Source organism: Camelus dromedarius, chromosome 10 (assembly GCF_036321535.1).
Source record: "Camelus dromedarius isolate mCamDro1 chromosome 10, mCamDro1.pat, whole genome shotgun sequence".
Classification (NCBI taxonomy): Eukaryota; Metazoa; Chordata; class Mammalia; order Artiodactyla; family Camelidae; genus Camelus; species Camelus dromedarius.
Window position 1 is genome coordinate 40,802,149 of NC_087445.1, and position 26,641 is coordinate 40,828,789.

Genomic DNA, 26,641 nt, shown 5'->3' on the forward strand with positions numbered 1-26,641 from the left:
ATTCTCTTTTATGGTTGGGTTACATTGTACTCCACTGTATGGGGATGTCCTTTTTTATTTAATTAATCCCTGTCAGTATGTATTTAGGTTGTTTACAACTGTCAGCCACTACTAGAAGTGCTTCAGTGAATAACCTTCTGTGTTTATATGTGTTAATAAAAAGATGTAAGCTGAATTCCTAAAAGTAGAATTCCTCCTTTTAGAATTGTTGAAGAGACTGCCCAGTTACTCTCCATAGAGTTGTACAGATGTCCACTCCCATCCCCATTACATGGGGACGACTTTTATCATGTCCTCACGGGTTGTACGTCATCAGTATTGGCATCAGGCTGTTTCTGTCTGAAAGGTGAAATGTGAAAAGTGGTATCTCTGTGTGGTTTTAATTTGCTTTTTTGTATTTACAGGGATGAGGTTAGGCATGTTTTTATATGTTTAAGAAACTTGATTTGCCTTTTTGGAGATAATTGTACTCCTTTCTTTTGCCCATTTTCCTCTTGAATTTTTCTCTCATTGATTATAGGAGCTCTCTGTATCTGAGGGAAGGAGCCTTTTGTCCGTGGTAGCAGCTGTAAACTTTTCTCCAGTGTTTCTTTTACCTGGCTTTTGAAGTTTTTGTTGCCATGTCAAATTTATTTTTTTATATAGTTGAATTTATCAATTTTTCCATATCACTTTTTTGATTTGTGTTATACTTAGAGAAGCATCATCCACTCAAAGTATTTTTCAAAATCTGTATTTCTCATAGTACTTTTATGGGTTTGTTTACTTTTACATTTAAATATGGTCCATTTGAAATTGATCCTGATGTAAGGTGTGGGAATGGTTTTAATTTTATTTTCTCCCCAGTTGATTGGTGTTTCAACCTCGTTTATAAAGTAATCTGCTTTTCCCCATTGATTTAGGATAGCAGCCTTACCATATACTGTATTCTTAACATATTTTGGGTCCATTCCATTCCTTCTGTAGACATTTGCTTCCAGTATATGTTTTAATCATTAACTTTAATATATTTTCATATCTAAAGGGCTGATTTCACCTGACTATGGGACACATTTTTAAAGTGACACCTTTATTTCAGTTTTATTGAGGCATAATTGACATGTAAAACTGTAAACTGTTAAATATGTCTATCATTGTGATTTGATATATTGGAAGTACTCCCATCCCCATCTAGTTAACTAACACATACATCACTTCACATATTTATCTTTTTTTTTTTCTGGTGAGAACATTTAAGTTCTACTGTCTAAGCAAATTCAGTTATACAAGATTAGGGTTATCGGCCGTGGTCACCGAATTATTCATTAGGTCCTTAGACCTTATTCATCTTACAGATGAAAGTTTGTACCTTTTACCAGCCTCTCCCTATTTCCCCCACCCCCAGTCCCTGACATCCACTTTTCTACTTCTTTTTTATGAGTTTGACTTTTTTTAGATTCCACATAAAAGTGATACCATGCAGTATTTGTCTGTCTTACGATACCATGATTGGTTTTCCATCTGTATTTATGTGATCACTTATCTAATGTGTATTCATAGGATAACATCTTTTTTTCTCTGCTGACAAATTTCCCTCCCCATGTGTATAGTGCCAGAAAGTTGGTAAGTTCCAAAATCATGAGATACGAGTTCAGCTGAGAATGTGGGGGTAGGCTTCCCATTATCATCAATTAATGTGCCTTGCTTGACAAGTAAAACTGGTAAAAGAGAGCATCTTTAGACAAAGATTCTGAAGAGGCAAACGCCCACAGTTCACATTGGACCATGTAGACAGGTGAGCTCTGTGAGTAGAGGCCGCGTCCTTAAAATTGCCACACGTGTGGCAGAACTAATGGAGGATGCATCGCTGAGTTCAAAGGTCCAAATATTCTGGCTTAAATGTAGGTCCTCAACATATAGGAAATAGAACTTTTCAAAGTTAAACAGTGAGGGAAACCACACAGTTTCCCTTTTTTTCCTGGGCATAGTTGTATGAAAATGAATTTCAAAATATCTTCTCTTTGCGTTGGTCTCCTTGGCAAGAAATGAAATCTGTATAATGCATTACCTCTGAGCTTTTCTTTAAGGGCTCAAGGACAGACATATGGATAATGGTTTAAAAATATAAATATGGTCTTTCCAGTCATAGAAATCTTCCGACCTGAAAGGTGCTTTTTCCCGCTTTCCAAAAAATGAAAGGCTATAGACTCACTCATAAAGCACCAGAGCAAAGTATGTGGTATCTGACACTAAAAAAAACTGAGCTGTACTTTTCTTGAGTATTGCATCCCTGTGATCAGACAGAGTGACTTAGAGTCAAGTGTAGATGCCAACTTGTTGTGTTACCTTCCAGCCACAAAGCCCTGTAACTGTGCATTTTTGTTTGGTAAAATTACAGAAGAGATGCTATTTGGTAAGATGTTTTGTTCTATTTTAGAACCTAGAGTTCATCTAGGAAAGTGGCTGTCACTTGATTTTCTCATGTACTTAGACCATTCATCTTTGTGTATGTGTGCACATGTGTGTGCCTGTGCATGCGTGCACAGGGAGAAGTATGGACTTACAGGGTCATTGTAGATACAGTTATCCATCCCATCCCATTATAGCCTGGCCTTGATCGTTAGCAGTCTCTCCTGAGTCCATGTGGGGAGATCTGACACCTTCTGATCTGTGAGCACATGCATGTTGACAGTTTGGGATTTATGGAGGTTCTGTTAGGAACGAACACTGCCAATATATAAGGAGTTTGAAAAGAATTCTGTCTAAACAGAGCTGCAGCCTTCTTTTACAAAGCGTGCAAATATGAACTAGTTCAGTCTTACTGGGATAAGTCTTACAGACAGTCCTGTGAGGATTGTAAATGCAATTTGCATAGTCAAAAGTTTCAGAAATGCTCTAAATACAGTGATAGCTCCTGCATGAGATGTCATTCATGAAAATAATGACATTTTTTTGAAGTGGAGAATTAGAGAATACCTGTTAAATATTCCTTGGTAGCATTAAGTCCTTCAAAGGCAACGATTATTCTTACTCATCTTTATAGTCTTAGCACAGTGTCTTGGATTGAATAGGCACTTACTACTTATTGAATGAATAAAGGAATAAATGAAACTCCTTCCTTGGACTGTTTGAAAGAGATTACAGTGTTTCCTGGAAATAGAAAAAATAGTGCATGCTAATGCTTGCTGCTCCACTTTGAGAAAAAGATTGATTTTGTCCTGTATTTTTAGAAACATGGTCACTTTAAAAATTACTCTGTTCATTAAAAAAAAATTACACACATTTTTCATGCCACATTAGTTTCAGTGTGATTTCTAAACAGCAGTCTCTAGAATTAAAGAAACAAGATCCCTGTTAGCTTACCCTGACAACTCTTGTCCGATAGTTTAAAGAAATAACATGTAATACATTTATCCAGCGTGCACGTGTGTGTGTGTGTGTGTGTGTGTGTCTGTGTGTGTGAGACAGATGTAGAATGATTCAGTGCCAGAGTCACTTGGTCTGGGTGAATTAAAACAGGAACAGAAAATTTTCACTTTCCAGGGTATTATTTTTCATTTATTGACTTTTTTCCATACTGATAATTTTGCTTAAATTACCTATCAGAGAAGGCACCCCGTAGGATGCTTAGCTGTGATCCTAATCATAAATAGATCGCATATTATTTAGGGGGCTGTGTGATTCAGTTTGCCTTGTTAGTGATGTAACTAGGAATTCACTATTTAAATTCATCTTGCGTACCAGTATTCTTGTTGAATAGTATTTCCCAATATGAGAATCATAAAAATTTATTAGTTGGGCTTTTGGCCTTAGTACCTTGTTTATAGCTATGCATTTTGAGCTTGTTAATCAGTCCTTAAATATTCCTTCCCCTCCAGTAATCTTTGAAGTAGGCAAGAGAGGTTTTGAAATCTTATTGAATGGGTGGATACGGAATCACAGTAGTGGACCACAGTCTCCCTCCTGCCTTGACTTTTAATTCCTTTATGGAGAGTAGAGATACATGGTGGAACAGAACATTTTAGAGTATTATGACTAAATTAGCTATGACCAGAAGAAATCAAACAAAGGAGGATCTAGGAATAAATTGTAGAATGCCCCCAAGGCCGGTACTGCATTTGCATGTTTCATTCAAAATGAAACTTACTGATTTTTATGTTGCCATAATGATTACCAATTTTTAAAAAAAAACACCCCTTTCATACTCATACTATTTAGGTTACAATTCTGTATTAAACTCAAAGTTCCCAGTTGCTTTGTTTAAGCAAAAGTTGCAGCTGAATATTAAGACTTTCTCACGTGTAGAGGCTTTGAATTTTGTAGCTGGCAAGGAGCCTACGGCTCAGGAAATTGAGTGACTTCTCCAATTTTTGTGCCAGAAACAGGTCTAGGGCTTTGGTTTTCTGATTACATAAATAATGCTTTTTCTTCCGCACTGTGTTGTGGATAGCCATGTTTTAAACAAAATTTGTGATCTTAGCACATTTGACCCCAGGATAATTTTTTAATTTGATGTGTAATCCCAGAACATTTGAAGTTTTTGGTGTACACTGTGGCCTGTGGGCCCAGTCTAGCCTGCCACCTGTTTTTGTGTATCAAGTTTAATTGGAACAATCATACCTGTTTGTTTATGTTTTGTCTGTGGTGCTACCACGATAGCGTGAATAGTTGCAACAGCAATCATAGCACCTGCAAAGCCCAAAAGATTTATTATCTGGACCTTTAGCCCTTCATATAAGATACAGATGCTTTAAAAATAAACGCAGTCAATTTGCAATGAATCATGAGGAAACTGCTTTCTGAAAAAAGCTAAAGGGTTAGCATGTTGTTGAGAAATATGAATGATCAGTGCTAAAAGACTAAAAAGCCTACCTGCATTAAAAATCAAATGGAACTCAGTTTGTAGGGAATCTCTGTGCCCCTGGACTCAAGAGACTCTAGTTGCCAGAATGAAACCTCTGACTTAAATGGAATTGACTCAGGATACAAAATGTCTCAGACTGTCATTTTTGTTGTGTCACCCCTGATGGAACTTGAACACTCACCAAATGTCCTTCTTGGCAGGTGGAGTGGATCCAACAGCAAGTGGTAAAAAAACGGACCAAGAGGGATTATGACTTCAGTCGTGCCCAGTCTACTTACTTCAACGATCCCAAGTGGCCGAGCATGTGGTATATGGTGAGCTCGCCTGGCCTGAGGCCATGTCGTCTGGTGCTGTGTTGTGCCAGGAATGTCTGTTGGGACTGGGAGGACCCAGAAGCAGTGACCAGGGACTTTTTCCCGTTTCAAGACCCACCGTTGGCGATTGGTTGATGGCGCACGCTGTTTTTTTTTTCTGGATCTTTTTGGAACTTAGCTCTTTGGTTTTAAGGAGAAGGAGAAGGAAGTTCTGACTCACGGTGTTTATGTTTGAGGTCTTACTCTGTAGTAGCTGTCTAAGTTGGGGCCAGAGGATAGAGAAATACAGTAAGGTCAGATACCCTTGGACCTATCAGTAGTTGTGGTCACCTCTGGTACATGTTTACTCCACCCTGAAACCAGTCTGGCTAAAGGCTACTGGCTCTTGGAAATCACTGAAGTGACTCTGCTGGTAGGTAACAGACTGTTGACCTTAATTGTCTCAATGTGCCTTCTCAGTTTTGGTCACAATTTTTAAAACGAGACTAGGGAAAAAAAAAAAAAAACAGTTGGAAAGTGTTTGCCTTGTAGCTGGTTCAGTGGTTCAGGCAAAAACTTTTGGTGAGGGAAACTCCGCGTGGTGACGAGGATGAAGTACCAGTTCACTTGATGTCGCTTCCTTTGAAAGGATACTACTTTAGTCCTAGGGTTTTATGTTCATGATCCCTGAAAACGTAATTAGAATATTTTTCATCGTGAAATCCATATGTCACTAATTTGCTCTATAAGCTGCAAAAAGACCTTCACTTTTCTCTTGTTTTGAACATCTTTCTTGCTAATTGTTTCCGGTGTATTTCCCCCTGATCTATTTTTTGTGGTCCCTGACCCTGCTTCTCTACCAGTTCATTACATTTCACAGACCTACCTCGTGCTTTTCTGCCTCCTTGTGTTTCATTCTTCCTGCTGGAGGTGGTCTCATCCTTTTCCACCAGGAAAAGGGTCAGGATTCTCTCTCCCTCAGGGCCGACGCCCAAGACTGGCAGGCCCACATCTCCCGTGTCCTCACCTGTCAGCACTCGTCCTTCCTCTGCTCTCCTGGGCCCTCTACCACTGCCTCCCTTGGCACTTTGTTTCATAGTTATTAGTATATTTTAAAATTTCCTCTGCTACATTGTGGAGAAGAGGTCACTTATATTCCACCCCTGCACCCAAGGACCTAACCTAGCACCTAGCAACACTAGGAATTTGTGTTTATTTGGAGATAAGTGAATGTGGCTAGTGTTTCTCCCAGTGTCCCTTTCCTTCCTTCGTCTTCCCCAGAAATGGAAGGTGTGGAAATATTTTGGACCCCCAACAGAATTTTACACTGGAAACTCTTTCATGCGTAAAGGAATAAAAGGAAGCCATAAAGCTAAGTTCACAGGCAGGTGGGACTCTAGACAAGACATCTGAGTAGAAATCACCTGAGGGGACAGTAAGACTCTTGACAGCTTATTAGCTCCAAGGCCAAGAACAAGTGAACCAAAAGGGAAGGCGTTAGAGAGAGTGTTGGCAGGAGCTAAGGAGCTTTGGCTGTGCGGACGAGGTGATGAGAATATAATGGGATTAGGAGATAGGATGGAAGCAAAATCCCTCTGCACCCCTGTTGTAGACCAGAGGGAGTGAGACCCTTTTTGCCCTAACATTTCTTTTTGGAAGAAAGAGACAAACTGCAGTCTGCGCAGTTCCCACTGTCAGTGGAAGTACACTGCAGCAGCCTTCCCTGATCTCTCATCACTCCAGCAGGGCAGGCGGGGTGGTGGTAGCGACCGTGGCCAAGGTGACTGCAAAGTTTCAGTGCCTGTGGAGTGAGATCTCCTCATTCCCAAGACCCACTGCTGTTTCTTTGGAAATTCTCTTTCGATATGAGGAAAGGTTGAGGTAGGAGCTTTTGTTGGGCCATGTAAAATGTTGGAGGTTTTTCAGCACGTATTTGATTATAATTCAACTAGGTAACATTTATTGAGCACTTACCACGGGCCAGGGGATGTGCCAATATTTTTCTAACGTAGTGTGAACAAAAAGCATGTGTTGATATTGGCTAGGTGTTTTAAGAGTGAGGAATCTGAGGCTCATCATATTTAAGTAATTTGCCGAAAATCACCCAGCCTGAAAGTGGCAGATGCCATAGAGGCAGGCTGATGGGAGTCCATGGGGTTACGTGGCATCCTACCCCCAGCCTTCTACTATTCTCAAGCGCTGGCTTAAAGAAGACACCACTCCAGCCCTCCAGGAGCTTCTAAGCTTTCCATGGAGAAATGGCTAAAATACAAGGCAGAATGGTGGATGCCAGGTAGGATGGGCAGAGTATCTTGGGGACAACCAAAGAGCTTCAGAGCTTCCTATTAAATAATTACTTTTCCCTTAATAAAAGGGGTGGGAAATGTGTTACACACCATGTGTTTATCTGTCAAGAGTAGTGATAGACTAGGAGCCAGAACTTCAAAAATCCACAAACATGGATTGAAGTCCCCATTATTTCACTTATTGTGAAAATCAATATTGTGCCCACGATTGAACCACTCAGACTCTTGTCAACTACGAGTTTCTAGCATTTATGTATGAGTTAGCTCTTGCTGGCGAGCAAATCACAGAACTTAGTCCTTTGTTGTTGTTGTTGTTGTTGTTGTTTTATATGGGCCAATGACTTTATTTATGTATTCATTTTTAGTGGAGGTACCGGGGATTGAACCCAGGACCTCGTGCATGCTAAGCATGCTTTCTACCACTGAGCTCTACCCCCTCACCCCGGAATTAGTTCCTAAAGCAATGACCTCATGGGTTCCATGGGTCAGGCATTCAGACAGGGCCCAGTCGTGATGACTTCTCTGTTCTGTGATGTCTGGGGCTTCTGCTGGAAGTCTCAAAGGCGTGACTGGAGCTGGAAGATCCACTTCCCAGGTGGCCTCGTCACCTGACTGGTTCCTCTCCACGTGGGCCTCACCAGGGGGCTGCCTGACTGTCCAGTTAACGTGGCTCTGGCTTTCCTCAGGACAAGTGATTTAAGAGGTCATGTCGCACACAGTGATGTCTTTTATGATCTAACTTCAGAATTCTCGATTACTTCTGTAATTTTTTTGTTGGTCACGTGTATGCACTGCAAGGGGTGTGTAGACTAGGAGGCGAGGATGGTCGGGCAGCTGGTTACCATAATTAAATGCAATACTGCATGGACAGCCTTTAGCACAGGGCCTAACTCTAGAAAATTCTCAATCCATTATAATCATTCTTATTCTCTTTTAAATTACAATGCATGTGGGTTTCTTTTGCATCTGTTATTTTCATTGCTCTGTGTTGAAGAAGGATGTGATCACATGTCCAGTGGGCACATCGTTTGGCGCACTCCGGTGACACGTCAGGGACAGAGTTGAGGCAAGATGTTGGTTTCCTTCTTCCTTTTTCTCAGCCCTGGGCTCTGCTGCAGTGTTTTTGAGGGCTGCTTGGCGAGCCCCTGTAGGGTCCTGCCTTCAGCTCGTTAGCCTAGGCCTGGTCCTGTCATTCTATATTTATCACAGGAGAATGGAGATTAAAGAATGGCATGAAGTGTGCCTGAGTGTCTCTTTTAATTAATTTAAAAGCTTTGCCCCTGTCGCTCCTCCCCTTGGAAGCCAGTATGTGAAACCCTTACATCCAGCCTTGAGGCTTGGGCAGTGTGTTCAGGGAAAGGTGCATTTGCAAGAGTTTGTTATGGAGATGATGGCTGTCTAATTACTCCCCTGTCCTGAAACACTACACTCTGGTGCCCAGGAGTGGGGAGGGCCCAGTCCTAGAAACGGAGCTCACTTCCCGTTCCATCGACCAACTTCGGCATCTACTCTTTGTCCAGCGTGGTGGCAATACTGAGGATTTAAGGAAATGTGATTCGTGCTTCTAAGAAGATCAGCAAAGCAGGAGAGGAGTATCCAGGTGCCAATGATAGTTCGCTGGGGAAGCGGCTTCTCCCTGAATGTTCCTCTGGGATCACATGCACACATCCAGCTACTGCTCCTTGGACTTTGGGCTATAATTTTTTTTTTTTAATTGAAGTATAGTCACTGACAGTGTGTCAGTCTCTGGGCTACAGCACAGTGTCCCAGTCATGCAGATGTATATATAAATTTGTTTTCATATTCTTTTTCCTTAAAGGTTATTACAAGATATTGAACATAGTTCCCTGTGCTATATAGAAGAAATTTTTTAAATCTATTTTTCTATATAGTGGCTAACATTTGCAAATCTCAAACTCCCCCATTTATCCCTTCCTACCCACTTTCGCCGGCAACCATCAGATTGTTTTGGGCTATAATTTTTGATTGCAGGTTTGCTTCTTCCATTAAAACATCCTGAGTAGTTTTAAAAGCCTATCCAGGCTTGGGTCCCACCATCAGAGAGTCTTATTTTGGGTATAGAGCAGGGCTCAGGCAGTGGAATTTCATCAGAACTCCCTGGTGATTCTTGTGTGCAGTCAAGACCACTAAGTGTTGCAGCCAGGAGTCCTGAGTTACTCACTGCCCGCCTCTGGTAAATTCTCAGTAAATGCTAATCAGATAAATAGATAAGTAAACTGGGTATCTGATGATCTTCATAGGAGAGAAAATAATTGCTCACATTTATTATGTGTCAAACACTTTGGCAATAAAATAATACACGTAAAATTTTGGCAGTGTTCCAGTGAGTTGGGAACTTTTATCGTCTTCATTTTACACTGAAGAAATGAAAGCACAGAATAGTAATGTGTCCAAAGGCACACTGTTTACCAGGGACAGATCCTGGTATTCAGACCCAATTATTTCCAACTTGTCTGTCCCTGGTTCTCGAACCAGCAGGCATCAGAATCACCAGGAAGGATTGCTGCCTGCCCCCCACCACCACGCCCCCGAGCGGAGATGTGAGGATTTGCATTTCTAACCAGTCACCAGTTGATGCTGTTGCTGGGGTCTCAGGACCACTTTGAAATCCTGGTGCTCTACCATGTTTCAGACAGGAGGTTTCTGTAAGCACAGCTGTCCTCTGCATTCCCATTATCAGTTGGGAGAAGGGGGGCTTTTAAACTTACGGGATGTTTTAAAATGCACTTGGTCAATTTAACTTGTTTTTCTTGATCTTACACCCTTTTCTTTTTCTTTTTTTTAGTTTTTTAAAAAATTTTTATTGAAGTATAGTCAGTTTACAATATTGTGTCAGTTTCTGGTGTACAGCACAATACTTCAGTCATACAGGAACATACACATATTCGTTTTCACATTCTTTCACCATAAGCTACTACAAGACATTGAATATAGTTCCCTGTGCTATACAGTATGAACTTGTTTATTTTTTATATATTAGTATCTGCAAATCTCGAACTCCCAATTTATCCCTTCCTACCCTCTTCCCCCACTGGTAACTGTAGGTGTGTTTTCTATGTCTGTGTGTCTGTTTCTGTTTTGTAAATAAGTTCGTTTGCCTTTTTTTTTAGATTCCACATACAGATAATATCATCTGGTATTTTTCTTTCTCTTTCTCACTTACTTAGAATGACATTCCCCAGGTCCATCCATGTTGCTGCAAATGACATTATTATTTTTTATGGCTGGGTAGTATTCCATTGTATAAATATACCACAGCTTCTTTATCTAGTCATCTGTTGATGGACATTTAGTTGTTTCCATGTCTTGGCTATTGTAAATAGTGCTGCTGTGAACATTGGGGTGCAGGTGTCTTTTTGAATTAAGATTCCCTCTGGATATGTGCCCAGGAGCAGGATTGCTGGATCATATGGTAAGTCTGTTTTTAGTCTTTTGAGGAATCTACATACTGTTTTCCATAATGGCTGCACCAAACTGCATTCCCACCAGCAGTGTAGGAGGGTTCCCTTTTCTCCACATCCTCTTCAGCATTTATCAGTCGTGGACTTTTGAATGATGGCCATTCTGACTGGTGTGAGTGATACCTCATTGTAGTTTTGATTTGCATTTTTCAGATAATTAGCGATACTGAGCATTTTTTCGTGTACCTCTTTGTATCTCTTCATTGGAGAATTGCTTGTTTAGGTCTTCTGCCCATTTTTGGATTGGGTTGCTTGTTTTTTCTTGTTAAATTGTATGAGCTATGCCCTTTTCTTACTGACACAATTTTCTGTTTGGAAAGCTGGCAGCTTTACTGTTAGAAGATACTTTCACTTTACTTGCACTGATTGAGAAATACCCTTGGCTTATATAGTCTTTCAAGATGTTTCACGGACAAAGGATATCTGATAGGAAAGGTTGTGGAGATTTGGCCAAGTCTTTGGGGACTTGGTGGAATAGAAATGGCTTTAATGTACCCTGATGGTATAGTGGACCCCTTTGATCCCACTAAAGAAAATTTGATTTGACACTAGGGACAACAAGGCTAAGACGCCCCCTCAAGGGTCTAGGAATGTTGATGGAGCATGTTTAGGGAGTTCATTTTTTTTAATTATTGTAAAATATTTAAGATATACAAAATTTTTTAAAGAATACCACAAATGCTGATCCACCCACCTTCGATCTAAGGAGTAGGATGTTATCTCTGTTGTCGAAGCCCCTTAGGAGCACTGTCTTAATAGTATTCCTTCATCCCCTACAGAGTTACAGAAAATTCTGAATTTGAAATAAAGGGGGTGGGGGAAGGGGAAGTTCCTGCTTGTTGGCAGGATGCTTCTCTTTGTGGGAAGGATTATTCAATTTATAGTAGATTTTAGGTTTTTTGAAGTCATCCTGAAACACATTCATACCTGAAGTTTATACTCAGACTATTGATGAAGAGTTGCAAGAAGGCAACCTGGAAATGAAACTTGGAGGAAAATGTAAGTTTAATAGACCAGCTCTTTCATTCCTTTAGTCATGTAAATATTTTATTGCCTTAGGAACATGTTGGAGTATTGTACAGTATTTCTTGTCTGTTAGGAGCTAGTACTGATTTTGGAGAAGCCCATAGTAAAGAACTTAATTTTTTTTTACCCCATGTCTTATGAAAGGGAAGCTCAACTCAAAAGAGAAAAGTAAAGATGGCCTGTGAAATCTTGCTTTTTGACTCTCAAGGATGTAGTAGTGAGTGTGACAGGTATTCTTGTTTGTTTTTTTTTTTAACCTTTTTTTTCTTTTTTTTTTTTAAGGGGGGATAGATAATTAGGTTTTTCTTTATTTTTCTTTCTTTATTTTTTAATGGAAATACTGGGGATTGAACCCAGGACCTGGTGCATGCTAAGCACGCACTCTACCACTGAGCTGTACCCTCCCCTCGATGGGTATTCTTAACACATCATCTTAGCACAGTAGAACTTTTTGTGATGAATATTGGGTGGCCTGTTTAGTACGCATTTTTTAAAGCCAGGCTTTCACAAATGGGCTCACTTTTGGATGCACTACCTCAGATCTCCTGAAAGCTCTCTGGGTGGTTTTTCTGAGGGGAAAAAAAAAAGTCGTGTTGGTTGATCAACAGAGTGAAAATTAGCTGAGTTCGGCTATGCGTGTGGGGCCTATCTGCCAAGAACTATGAACTAGCGAGGATAGTAATTGTGAAAAATGATTTTAAGCCACATGGTTCTTCCGCAGCCAACTGGATGGTATTCAGTTCTCCAAGAGAGTGAGGCATTGCGGTGTCTGTGGTTGGCACACATTTTCCTAATGACTTCTACTGTCATTTGACTCTAATAAAATCTGGTGGAGTTGGTGGCGTTATTGTCCTGGCAGCTTGGAAGTCATCCCTTTACAGCACCCCATTTAGCTGTTTTAATTGAAAATGCAACATGGTGTAAATCTGCAACCATGCGGCACATCTTGACACGAGCAGGTCTTCTGAGAGAGGACGGACCCCAGCCAGGCAGCAAGTGATTTACTGGTAGGAACTCCTGGGGGTTGAGGTGTGGGTTTTTTGGTGGAGTGGTGTTTGCTTTAAACTAGCTCCGTGTCCTGTGGAAGGGTATTTTAGCTCTCTTCGCCTTAATTCACCTGAATATATGAGGAATCTGGACTAGATCCTTTCTTGAGTTCGTTCCTGCTTGAGCCTCCTCTAGTTCCACTTGGCAAGTTGAACTGGATGTTGAGCCTTAGGGAGGCACATACCACCAGTGAGCCTCTGTCTTGATTTCCAGCTCAGACCTACCCTGTGAGTTTTAGACTTCTGTCTATCATGCTTTTGTTTCATTATTATTTCAATCTCACCATGTTCCCTGTTTTGGGGTCCCCATGACCACCCCCAGGTGTGGTGAACCACTGAGAGGAGTCGTACGATTCAGCATGTAGTAGTCGTACGATTCATCATCCAGCTATGATTTATTTCAGTGGAAGGATACAATGCAAACTCAGCAAAAAGAAAAGCCACACGGGGCGAGATCCAGACGAAACCAGACTTAAACTTCCCAGAGACTTGTCTCAGGGGAGTCACATGGGCTGCACTCCAGCATGAACTATGACAACATGTGTGAGACGCTGTCTACCAGGGAGCTCGTGAGGGAATCAGCGCTTAGGGCTTTTACAGGGGGTTAGTCAGTTAGGTACCCAGTACCCTTCATGTGCCCAAATTCCACACTCTCAGAAGGTGTTGAGCATAAACCATATTCTTGGCATAACCCGTTTAGGCACAGTGAGACGTACTTATGAAGGCATGGTGATAACCCTCCCCAAATCTAAGTTTCTAGATGCCCGCCAAGGGTATTGAGGGAGGCAAACACATGGTGGCTGAGCTGGAATAATGCTTCTCCTTTATTAAATCTTTGTGTTCACTGAATGAATAAATTAACACCAAAGAAAAATACTCATAAATGAGAATTCCAAGAAAAAGTAAGCTTGAATCCCAAGTGTTGTCCATATTTGTTTTAAGCCTGGAATATCCAAACTGAATGAAAGTTCCTGTGAGACAGATATTCATTCATCCATCCATCCATCTATTCATTCACTCATTCATATTTAGCAGAGATATATTTTTTCCCAGCATTTACAGTGTTTTTGACAACAAGGATACAATAGTAAACAGTGCTTTCTTTAGTGAAGAGTGAGTGGAGCATTTAATGGGCAGAGTTTTGGGTGATTATAGTCAGTTTGCCTAGTCAGTTGTTGATAGTCCACTGAGAGTACCAATAGCAGAATCCTCGTTGGAACTTGCTGATTAACTCATGTTGACCGTGATTTCATTATCCCGTATGATGGCTGTTGTGGAACTCAGTATATTAGGGGTGTTATGTTAACCTGTAACTGACTAGTCAAAGTGTTTACAGAGGAGGCCAGCAAAAAATCGGTTCAGATAATGATAATATTCATTATTGCCTGGTGAAAATTATTATAACCTTTGTGAATTTCCTTGAGCACAGTATAACTTATTCCATCCTGATAGCCCATCTTCTCAGCGTTACTCTCCAAGAGTCACTTTGGGTCTAACTCTAACATGATGAAGGGTCTGTTAACAGAAACAAAGTTGTTTTTATCAAGGTTTTAGTAAGATTTTTCTTTAAGTAGTAATTCATTTTTGTCAGCAGATAGTCTTGACTCTTGAGCTTACTTTATCTGCGGTTGTCTTCTTAATGAGTTGATTCAAATTTTTTTTTATCAAACAGTTCCCCTGAATTCCTCATTTCTCACTTACTTTTCACCCAGTATTGGGGTTAATTCTAGTGATCAGGGCACATTTTGGGCTGATTTTAACCCATTTTCTGCAAAGGTTCTCTTAGTAAGTACTCAATAACTGTTTGTAGATATAAAATGAGGAGAGACTCGGTCCCTTAGACATCATCATTTTCCAAATTCACAGCACTGAGTTTGACTATTCTTAAAAGGTGATGGTGCCTTCAAATGTCCTGTGTTGAGAATTCACATTCTAAAATTATCCGAGACAGAGGCATCTGGAATGCTGTTTTTCCTTAATACTGGCTGGCATTGAGCTTGGCCAGGAAATTAATGGAATAAAAGAAATAGTTCTTAACAATCCAGTGATGAGGAGAATCGGAAAGAAGAAAAATGCCTAAATTCCCTGGGGAGGAGAAAGTACTAATCATCTTCAAATAGAATGCACATGCACTTCCCTGTGATTTCTCCAGTTTTTCAAATTAAAAAAAAAAAAACAAATCCTTGGTAGAATATCTCAGCCTTGGGCGTGGGATTCTAGACTAAGGAAAGATAATCCAGTATGCAAATAGTGCAGGCACTTGGAGCTGCTCCACACCAGATGAAGTCCAATCATACTGAGACAAGTAGAATAAAACTATAAATTCCAGAAATAGGACTTGATTACTTAATTGCACAGGTCAGAATCAAATTAGGTTCATAATGCAGAGGTGCTATTCTTGATGGTGGATAGAGTAAAAAATGCATTCACTGATCATTCTTTCCTTGATTAAAAGGAGAAGAATCTGATAAGAAACCCAATTGCTTCCTTTGTGCTAAGAAAAAAAAAATAGTCAGTTTGGGTGGTGTCTATTCAAATATTTGGTACAACATTTACAGAATAATCTGAAAGACTTGAAGAAATGTAGCTTTAGGGGGCTTCCTTTTCTAGTTTAGTTTTCTGGTGAAGGGAATTTTGTCCCGTGTCAAAAGCCTACCAGGATGGAAGTTCTGATCCAGACATACTAAATTAGCATGTCTGAAGCAAGGCAAAGAAAATTATGCACAGGCAGCGTAGGACTGTCTTCTCCTAATGATCTCTTTGTGTGGCTTCCTGAAGCTTTGTTAAATTAGTGTCTTAAAAACTTGATGTTTAGGTTTTTTACCTAGTGATAAGAGAAACCATCCTTGTGTTTCAGTGAACTGAAGGAAATTCAGGGAGATTCTCAGCAGTAGCAGGTTAAACACACCAGCGTACCTGGTTTCTTTTGGATCATTCTGTTCTGCTGAGATGTTTCCTTGCCTGTTCTTGTTTTGTTTTCCTGCTTGTGCTCTGTAGCCCTAGCCCTCCTGCTTCACATCCATGCACAGTACACTGGCACCCAGAAACAAACGTTGTGTGTGTTTTTACAATCAGTACTTTGAATCAGGTTGTCTTCAAGAAGAAGATATTGGGGGGAAAAAACCCTCAGAGACCACCAGATGGGCATGGGCCTGAAAAATAACTTAATGCAAGCCCTCAGCTCATGCTCAGTACCCACCTTGTACTGTCAGTCACCAGAAGTATACTCTACCCAGACAGCCCTTTCTTTCCGTAATGAACAGTTCAGTTCAAAAACACTTCCTTGTAGTGTAGCAGAAACTTGTGTCATTATCACTCCATACACTCCTGGTGGTCTAGATTCCAGGTGGAGGATCACACCTGATCTCTATTTCACCAGCTTTCACTGCAAACATTATAGAAACTTTTTGAAGATTTAAAACAAAAGTAGAGAGAATAATCTGATGAATACCCATGTCCCCATCATCGACTTAATTAGTTACCAACTCAAGGCCAATATTCGTTCACTTAGTGTCCCCTCACTCTGATTATCTTAAGACAACTTACACACTTCATTTTCATCTCTAAATATTATGGTATGTAACTCTATTATAAGATAACCTTTTTTTTTTAAACAAGACAGCCATAATATAGTTATTACATGTAAAAAGTTAATGATAGTTTCTTGATAGTGTTCAACATCCATTAAATTTTCAAATATTCCCTATTGACTCGATCTTTTCTTTGTAATTTGAGTCAAGATCCAAATAAGTCATACATTGATTGCTTGGTCTATCTCTTCAATCTTTTTTATTCTATAGATCTTTATTTTTTGCTTTGAAAAAGTTTGGTTGAAGAATCTAGGTTATTTAGAGCTTCTTGTGGTCGAGATTTTGCTGGCTGCTTTCTCATGGGGTCATTTAGCACTTTCTATTCCCAGTGTCGTCAATAATTTGATCAGTAATAAAAGCTAAAGGCTTGATCAGATTTAAGTTCAGTTTTTATTTTGGTGAGTGTGAGACTACTTACTGCCTAGTTGGAGTGTTTTTCCATCGGGAGCTACATCATGTCTGCTTGTCACTCTGGTATTAGCAGCTACCATTGTGTGTCCTTCAGTTATTCGTTGGGATTTGCAAAACAGTAATCTTCTCTTTCTGGGATTCCTTCTTCATTTATTGGCAGAAATACTTTAGTAAAAAGAAAGTCGAGGTATAGCTCCTACAGGAAAGGGGTCATTTATTAGGAGTTACTTCCCTAACATTCACCAAAAGCCACCAATGACTGGTTTTCTCCTGGCTTCACTACAGATTCATGGATTTGAATATATTTGATGTATTTTTATTTCAGTGAAGTTATAAATCTTATTCTTGCCTACATTGCCCCATCTTTGGTCAGTGGGAACCCATTTAGTTTATGTCTTAGGTCCTTTGGTATGACTTCAGTATTCTTTTTCTGACTTGACAAGCTATGCCATACACATCTTGTATATTTCCTGTTCCAAACATGGAATCAACCATTTCACCAAAGACCCCCAGTTGCCTTTTTTTTTTTTGAAACTGATGTTTCAAGACCACAATGTGAGCACAGAGATTCTCATTATTATTGGGTTATTCTTTAGGCTTTTTGATTGAACAGAGTTGGAAACATATATATTTTTATACATAAAATATGCCATGAGTTTATACACATATTTCCAATTTAAAATAAATTCTGCAGAGTTTATTTACCCTCATCAGTCTTACATCTGCATCTTTTCCCATACTGAAAATCCTGTTCCCAGCAATACCAACAGAATTCCTCATTGGTTTTATCCTACACTATATGTAAAAGTATCCCAGGTTATGCCAAGCACCATGGTGACTGCAAATAATTAAAATTGTATATATTCACATGGTCACATTACTTGTTTGAAATTACTTCAGAATATTTCTCTTTCTACAGAAGTTTTAAGTGACTATCAGAATCTTCTCATGATTAACCATTCTCAGTTTCTTAAAAGTGAAATCTGTATATTCCATATCACATAATTTTAAGTCTATTCCACCATCGTCATTTTACGCGATAGCTCATTTCATGTTCCGCGCTGTCATTGGAAGGACAGAAAACATTACAAAGACCTGTGTTGCTCCAGCTTGTACAGGTACTAGATGGAGGGGGAGCAGAACCATCTGCTCCAGCAACCTGATGCCTGGAAATTAATATTCTACTTTGAAGGGATGCAACTAACTCCGCTAGGTCTATGCACAATAGTGTAATTATTTCCCCTAATATGCCTGCTTTAGAAAAGAATGGGTTAAACTTGCCATTCTTTATTGGTTTGAAAGAGAGGTACAGCAGGACTAGAAACATTTCTAATTGTGGAAGTTAGTCCAAGAAAATGAAAGATTAAAGAGATCCATAATGATCAAACCTGATTCCCTCAGGACAGGTAAAAGGAATGTGCAGTGAACAAATCATTTAAACTAGTTGAACACACTAATGAACATTGAATTAGTTCTATCCTCCCAGGACGTAAGAACTAGGAGTTAGCACAGACTGCTCAATAAAAGTATTAATTCAATGTGTAACAGGAGGGGAAGTGAAGGAAAGCAACAGGAAATGTAATTCCCACAGAAGTAAGTAAATTGGTCATGATTTTATTTGTTCAGCAATATGTGTTGAGCTTCTCCTGTGTATCAGGCATAATTAAGTCTGCTGGGGATACATGTATGAAATAGTTGTATACTTGGCTCACTAACCAGGTCATAGGTGAGCTGAGAAATAGCTAACTTTCTGTTATACCTAACAGCATAGGTGAGCATTTTGATGTTTAATTATCATCTTTGGCTTGATTACCTGGACCTCAAAGTTCCTCACATGGAAATCAAAATGATACTGAAATTGAATGAAACATATCACAGAATTTCGTTGCAGGCAAATGAATGATTTCCACACAATTATGACAAAAATTGTTTCCCATGGAACACTACCTCCAAGGATGGCTCATTGGCATCTCCAGAGTCATTTGGGTTGGGACATGCTGATTTGAACAAACCTAAAAAGATTTCCTTATAGCAGGACTTCTCAGAGCCTTTATTATCCTGATATGCTTTGTGAATTGATGAGGGGGCATGTCAATGTAAACAAATAGCTGTTTCTCTAATTTATTTGTCCAAGAGAATATGTGTTTTATGAACTGTTGTGAATTTCCATTGAGGTCATTTGAATTGTAAGTGATTAGAAAATTCAGCCCAAAAGTAGAGGGAGGAAAAATAGTGGGAGAAGGGAGGGAATTTATTGGTTCATGTAACTCCAGGTGGGAGTACCTCACGTGACCCAGGAGGTACAGCACATCTCCAAGAGACCAGTTCTTTCTTTCACCCAGAGTAGCTCTGATCTCTCCAACAGTTGGTTTCATTCTCAAATAAGCTTTCTGTTCATGGTTGCAAGATAACCATCAGTACTTCTGAGTCAAAATCTAATGGAAGAAACAAGAGCCTTTGCTTTGGTATTCTGAGAAAAATTCTTAGGGGTCCACAAGAAAGTGGTGGACCTCACGTCCTTCCTGATTCTGTTCTTGTTTTCTGACCACTGAGCCTCGTCTGCTGATACCTCTGGGAAAAAGTGATTTGAAGGGAGTGTAAGCAGTGAGTAAGAGGCAGCTAGCGTCCACAGAGCAATGCTAAACTCAGGAAAGGGGGTCATCCCACTTCAATGGAAATCTTGGGGCAGAGTGAGCATCCCTGTCATGCAGGTTCCATGGGCAGAGTGAGTGAGGCAGCCAGGCAGCCTTTGAAAAGCCCTCACCAGACAACCTTCAAGAAGAGACAGCCGGTTTGCCCCGTGGACACAGCAGTGGGTGGTCTGCAGGCCCTGGCTTGGCTTCCCCTGCTCCTGGTACAGCTGGATGGCAACAGTCTCTTCCTGTATCATCTTGAAGTCCGTCATTATGGCATGAGCTCTAGCCTCTGTGCCCTTTAGGGCCTAACATTTTGATTTTTTTCCCCTCTTCATATCATTTCATTATAGGCTATTATGAGATAATAAATGTAGTTCCCTGTGTTACACAGTAGGGCCTGTTTATCTATTGTACATATAGTAGTTAGTACTTTTAGGGATCAACTCTATGGTTTGTGACTAACTTTTGATTTTTTTTAAAAAATTGTGCCTGTAATGTTTTTACCCCCAGTGTTTTGAGAAAGTTGAAATTTATAGACACATTGAAAGAATAATGCAACACGTCCATTCCATTCACCTCAGCTTAATCCCAGATTAATATTCTCTACCTCTTTACTCACACACACTTTTTCTCCCTGAATTTTGAAAGTAAGTTACAGACATTGTGAAGATACACCCCGAAATAATTCAGGATGGCTCTCCTAAGACTGGTACTTTCCTGTGTAACCATAGTACCATTCTCACTTCTAAGAAAATTAACAGTGATCTTAGCCAATTTATTTTCTATATTCAAATTTCCCCAGTAATGACAAAAATATTTTTAATAGATCTGTGCCTTTTGATCCAGAACCCAAAATCATACATTGACGTTATTTGTTCCGTCTCTTTTATCTCCTTTAATTTGGAAGGGTTGCCCTCCTGGGGGTGGGAAGCGCTGGGGAGTGGTCTTTCATGTTGACGATGTTGATGAGCCCAGGCTGGTAGTTTGTAGAATAACTCACACTTTGGGTCTGTTTGATGGTTTTTCAGGACTTTGGAGAGATTAAACATTTTTGGTGCAAAAACTACCCAGATGATATTGTACCCTTTGCAGTGCTTCTTATTAGAAGGTAGAATGTTGGAAGTCCCATTTTTGGTGGTATTAAATTTATTTACTTGGTTGGTTGAGGTATCTGCTAGATTTCTCCATTGTAAAGAGGCATGTTATCTTTCTAATTAATACGATTTTGAGGGAATAATAGTCTGAGTCTGGGAATATCTGGTTTCCTGTTGTCTTTTCCACAAGATCATCTGTTGATGATTCCTGCCTAAATTAATCATTAGATTAGTGGTTACAAAGTGATGATTTTCAGTCATAGACATAGAATACAAACTTGTGGTTGCCAGGAGGACAGGGGGTGGGAAGGGACTGGGATTTCAAAATGTAGAATAGATAAACAAGATTGTACTGTGTAGCACAGGGAAATATATACAGGATCTTGTGGTGGCTCACAGCGAAAGAGAATGTGACAATGAATGTATGTATGTTCATGTATAACTGAAAAATTGTGCTCTATACTGGAATTTGACACAACATTGTAAAATGACTATAACTCAATAAAAAATGTTTATATAGAAAAAAACAAAGTGATGATTTTCTAATTCTGTAATTCCTTCTTCATTCCTCTTGCTTTTTAATATCATTGTGATCACATGGATTCTTTTCAAATGTAATGATTCATTATTGGCATTATATATATATGTTTCTGGTTCTTAAATTGTGCCAAGTTTGGTGAGTGGGCAGCTTTTCACGTTAACTGCTGTGTCCTTCTCAGAAGACCCAACTGGTTTTTTTAGTGCTTAGTTTCTCCTTTACCACACAACAAAATTTTGTCTTTTCTCTTTTCAGACCTAGAAATAGCCATTTCTCCAAACGGATGATTTTTTTTTTTTTTATTGAGGACTGCTATTTAAACGTCAGGATTCTGGTAGTAAGGGTATCCTTGGTTGTAGGCCCTTTCTCAGTGGACAGAGCCGAGCAATACCTATCTAGAATTCACCATGTCCCCTCCAATTCCAGTCCTATAGCACAGGTTCTTCTTGTTCTTAATCCATTTCCTATTTCTGTCCCCTCCCCTGCAAAGTGAATCATCGTTGTCATCAGTGTCAACAAAGGTACTGCTGTACACACAAAACAGTGTTGGATGACTACACCAATATCACCACCAACCACAGACCTACTTTTGTAAAATTCACAATTTCTTTTTGTTCTTAAAACATATCCCACTGAGGCAATGCAGTTAGATGACTTGAATCAAAAGTTGCTTGAATAAATGCTTTTTCCCCTCAAAGGTCATATCATTGATTTGATACACAGTTAGATTAATTTGTGTCTGTTCTGTTCAGTTTGAGAGCTCCTTTGCCCATCTTTATATGCTTAATCGCGTTTACTTAATTTTATTTTGGAGTATGTAAAACATATATATCAAAATGAGATACATAGAATACTATAAAGGCAATTTTTTTCCTTTTTGCTTTTATCACTTAATATACCCTGGAAATAACTCTATTAGTTCATGGAGATCCTTATTCTCCTTTTGCAGCTGTGTTATGGGAGAGTTACTGTAATTTATTGAATGCACAGTTACGTTGTTGTCAATATTTTGTCTTTACAAATAACTCCATACCAAATAACTTTGTGCATATATTTGTATGCATAGTTGGAGGTATATTTTCAGAGTAAATTCCTAACTGTGGGATTGTTCAGTCAAAAGGTAGAAGCAAATGTAGTTTTAATACTTCATCTTGCCTAATCCCCCTCAGCAGGGGCTAGGACAGCTCACATTCCCATCAGCCACGTTTGAGAGGACCCGCTCCCTCACCTTTGCCATATTGTCCATTGCTGCATTTTGGCTAGTTTCCTAGACGAGAAATGGTATTTCTGTGTGTTTTATCTGCTGTCAGAATCACGATGCCTGCTTTAGTGTCATTTGCGGTACCTTCACCCTTTATTCTGGGACATTTGAATTACTCTATATTAGAAGTTAGATTCTGCCTTGTGAGCCAACTTTAATGCATTTTTCTTTTAGTGGAGACTTCTTGTTTACATTTATAGATACAGCCAAAAATTCTCAACTCTGTCATATTATTGTCATATTCTGATATATATATGTGTGTGTATATATATATATATGATTTGTGTGTGTGTGTGTGTGTGTTTTACTGTATTTCATTATGTGATCTGTTTTTGCTCTTTTAAAGTAATTTCTTGTAGCTTTGGAGAAAGTTTATATTATTATTTTAGTGATTATTATGAATAACTTTAAATCCTCTCAATTCCCTTTTTTCTCGCTTAGGCTTCTGTATTTGGCTTATCAACTTTAAACCATATCCTTTAACCCTTACCTACCTGATTATTAACTTATTCTATCTTCCCATTTCTATTTCCCTCCCATTTTAAGTTCATTATTCCTACTTTATCAGAACACACAGCGTATACTTACTCTTCTCCATCCTTGTTCCCACCTTTGCTTTTATTCTGAGATTTACAATTAACTTTATTTCACGTGCATTATCAGTTCTTTTGCAAGTCATATCTTGGTTGGATGAGTGAGGCACATCCTCTGTAGACTGCCTAGAAGGGGCTTGCAAGTGTAGTATTCCCTGAGTTTTTAATTGTTTACATTTTGTATAGCGTTGATGCTTGAAGGGTGCCTTGGTTGATTTATCTTTCCTTGCAAGTGACTTTTTTTTTTTTTTTTTTGTCTAGAGGCCCAGGGAACTTTTTTCTTTAAAGTGTACTGTTAAAAATTAGACACGGTTATAAGTATATTGGATCTCTTTGCCCGTTTTCTTTCAGTTACTTGCTCTTGGATCCTTTTGACCTCTGCTTTATTTTTGTTCTTTCCATGTATTTATGTTTCTCCTCAATGCTCCTGATTGTATTATCGGTTGAATCAGTGCTCTCTTGGACATTTTATAACTTAGTTTTTATTTCCAATATAATTTGGTCTTCGATTTATTTCCAAGATTTAGTCAACTCTAGTTTCACATCTTTGTTTTTTTCTGTCCATGTATATTTTTGAACTTTTAATTTGAGCTATATTTTCATGTCTGCAGATTTCTATTTTAGTGTCCTTCATTTCAGTTCAGATGTTGTGTTATGGTTTTGTTCTGTTGCAGATTTTTGAGTAGAATTTCTTAACACTGGAATATTTTGATTCATCTTGTATTTTGTTCTTGTAGAAACAATGAATGAATATTTGTCTACTGGTTTTCGTTCACTTTGAATATTCTTAGACTGTTACTAGCAGTTGTGTATAGAAGGCAGTGGGGCGTTTGGATGGTTTGTTAACAAGTCCCACAGTTCAGCAATGCACTAGTGTTTTGGTGCAGTGAAGTTCATTTGTTTCAACCAGTGTTTTTGGAGGGAGTTGAAGGAGGATAGTTTGTCTTCTGATCGGTGGTTCTCTTTCTTTCTTTTTTTTTTTTTTTTTCTTTATTTCCACTTTTTATCTCTGTCTTATCTCCTTCTCCATCAGTTCTTCAAGTAGTGCTTCTTCCAAGTTGTCTCCCTCCTGCAGAAATGGTGCCTTCCAAGACTTCCATCTCTATTCCTTTGCACTATGTGGTTACTTAATCTGTGTTCTGCCCCCACTGGATTCTGCTCCCGCTTTACTTTCCTGCTTAGTCTCCACTTGACCTTTTTCTGTGGCGTCATCTCCAGAGCTGGTTCATCTCCACAGAAAACATTCAAGTGTTTCCTCCTATTTATATGTAATTTGAGGTTTATTATATTCTTTTTCCCCTAGTTACGATGCAGATATATGTTATCAATATTGTAATATTTTCTCCTATTTGATCTATATGTGTTTTGGGAAGAGATTGAGATTTAGCTGGTTTTCATTATTTCATCGGGGCCAGGATTAGATTCTTCAGAGCCTATTGTGAACATGAAGAAAAGGGAACATTGCATAATTCCTTCTCTTTGCATTTCTGCTATAGCAATTTTAATTCTTCCCTAAGAAGCATAGGTACAACTGGTCCATCTAGGAGACAAATCATTATGTTTCTACAAAGTTACCTTTTGTTAGACTGGTGGTACTAAGGGTTGCCAGACTTAGTAAATAAAAATACAGAACACTCAGTTCAGTCTGAATTTCAGATAAACAGTGAATAAGTTGTCAGTATAAGTAAACATCTACTGATGGATCTGATACTGAGGGTCTTCTCTTGTGAGGAAAAGGCTGTTGTGATTTCTTCCTTCCTTCCTACTTAGGATTCTGGTGAGGGATGTAATAAAAGAGCTGTGGCAGTTATCTTGCAACCAAGAGGCACTTTCAGGGGGCAGAGGTCAGCAAGCATGGTGGCTGGGCAAGTACAAAGAATCTGGTTCCTTAATGATGTCATTAAGCTACTGCACCAAACTTGGGATCCCTGCTTCCTGATTTCTTGAGTGATAATTAAGTAAGTTTACTGACTGGGGTTCATTGGGCTTGCTTTTTCTTTAGCTGAAAACATTCCAAACTAACACAGACTCTTCCTCACTAGAAAATAGCTTTAGGATCTATAGATGAAGCCTGTCTTTTTAAAGGAAGCTTTATTTTTTTGTTTGTTTTCATTACAGTTGTTTGGATATAGTGATCTGTCTCTTTATTGTTCACTGTACGCTTTCTTCCCCTTTACTGAAAATAAGGTGCTGCAGAATGTAATGGAAAGAGGTAGGTTTTCCTCCCTGGTGGGTGAGCAGTTGTTTGGATCTCTGCAGCTCTAATTCAACGTCTTTCAACATCTTTCTCCACTTTTTCCACTTTGGAAATCCCTATCCTAAATCAAAGGGGAAAACATACCACTGTCAGACGTGGGAATGTTGTGGACCTTGATTGTCTTTGAAGTGTTTATATTAGTTACCCATGAAGAGCTTGCTTATTTTACAGGAAGGACCGCAGATGCTTGGAAAACTGTGTTCTAAAATATGTATGTAGTCCTGCTGAGTGTGTCTGTGGAAAAGCTGCAACATTGTTGTTGAATTTAATTGTGTTAACATTATTCCTTTCATTACTGAACAGAAAGGAATTGTGTCTTGGGTTACAAGAGCAGTGTTCCAGTTTGCCCTGAATATGCCCTTGTAAGAGTTACTATAGAAAATGTTCAGTGTCCATGCCCTACAGATGAAGTTGTGCCTCTAGGTTCGGATAGCTACTTTGCTGGAATTATTATTTTTATTTAACAGAAGGAATTCTGTAGGATGTTACTAAACCATGTTGCTTGGTTAGATTCTTTAAAGGATTCAACATTTTTTATTAATAAGAAAAACATTTGCAATTACACCTCCTAGTGTAGGATACAAATGACTTTGTTTTCTTGCTCATTATACTTCAGGCTCTGGAGAGAATCTCACCAGGTGGAAGAGGCAGCCTTCTCTGTAGGGTCCGTTACTGAGTAGCTAATCAAATGTATTATGGAATCCTTCATCTTTTCGGAAGCATCTACTACTTGCTTGCAGTAGAAGAAGCACTAGACATATTACTGGCCTGTGCATGCAAGCAAAATGTTTCATTTTCCTTCCAAGCCACTTTGTAGATTTTTATACTAGCTTACATCTTAAAGTGGACAATGAAAGCAAAGATGTCAGGTAGATTCAGACAATTACTTTTACTCAGTCTAGAAGGAACCATGTGAAAGCAGGCTTTTTAGTGGCTATCTGAATTGATTTGGCTGATTGTCATAGGTGAGATTGTTTTTGCTCTCTAGCATAAGTAGATTTATTTTTCTGTGGATATATCACAGTAATAGCATGTATCACACTCTTTACTGATATGGTTTTGTTTCTTTTTTTTTTTTTTTTTTTGGTCTTAGAAGATGTTTTGGTTTTAAATTTTTACTTGAAATGTGAAAATATTTTTTTGTTTTATTTGCTTTTTTTTTATTTTAAATGACAATAGGTCTGGAATCTCAGTTTTTCTCTAACTTGTTTTTCTAAGGCTGGGGTTTATTGCCTGATACTTATAAATATCTTTTTCAAAGTGAA

At 39.0% G+C, this 26,641-nt stretch overlaps 1 protein-coding gene across 2 annotated transcripts in view; it reads left to right on the plus strand.

The window, feature by feature from the left end:
* PCSK5 (proprotein convertase subtilisin/kexin type 5) overlaps positions 1 to 26,641 on the plus strand; it is a 413,695-nt gene that overhangs the window by 77,869 nt on the left and 309,185 nt on the right. For both annotated transcript variants that reach the window (XM_031449902.2, XM_010978064.3), the window contains exon 3: positions 5,044 to 5,157. In XM_031449902.2, coding sequence (XP_031305762.1) covers positions 5,044 to 5,157 — 114 coding nt within the window. The remainder of the gene's footprint in view (positions 1 to 5,043; positions 5,158 to 26,641) is intronic.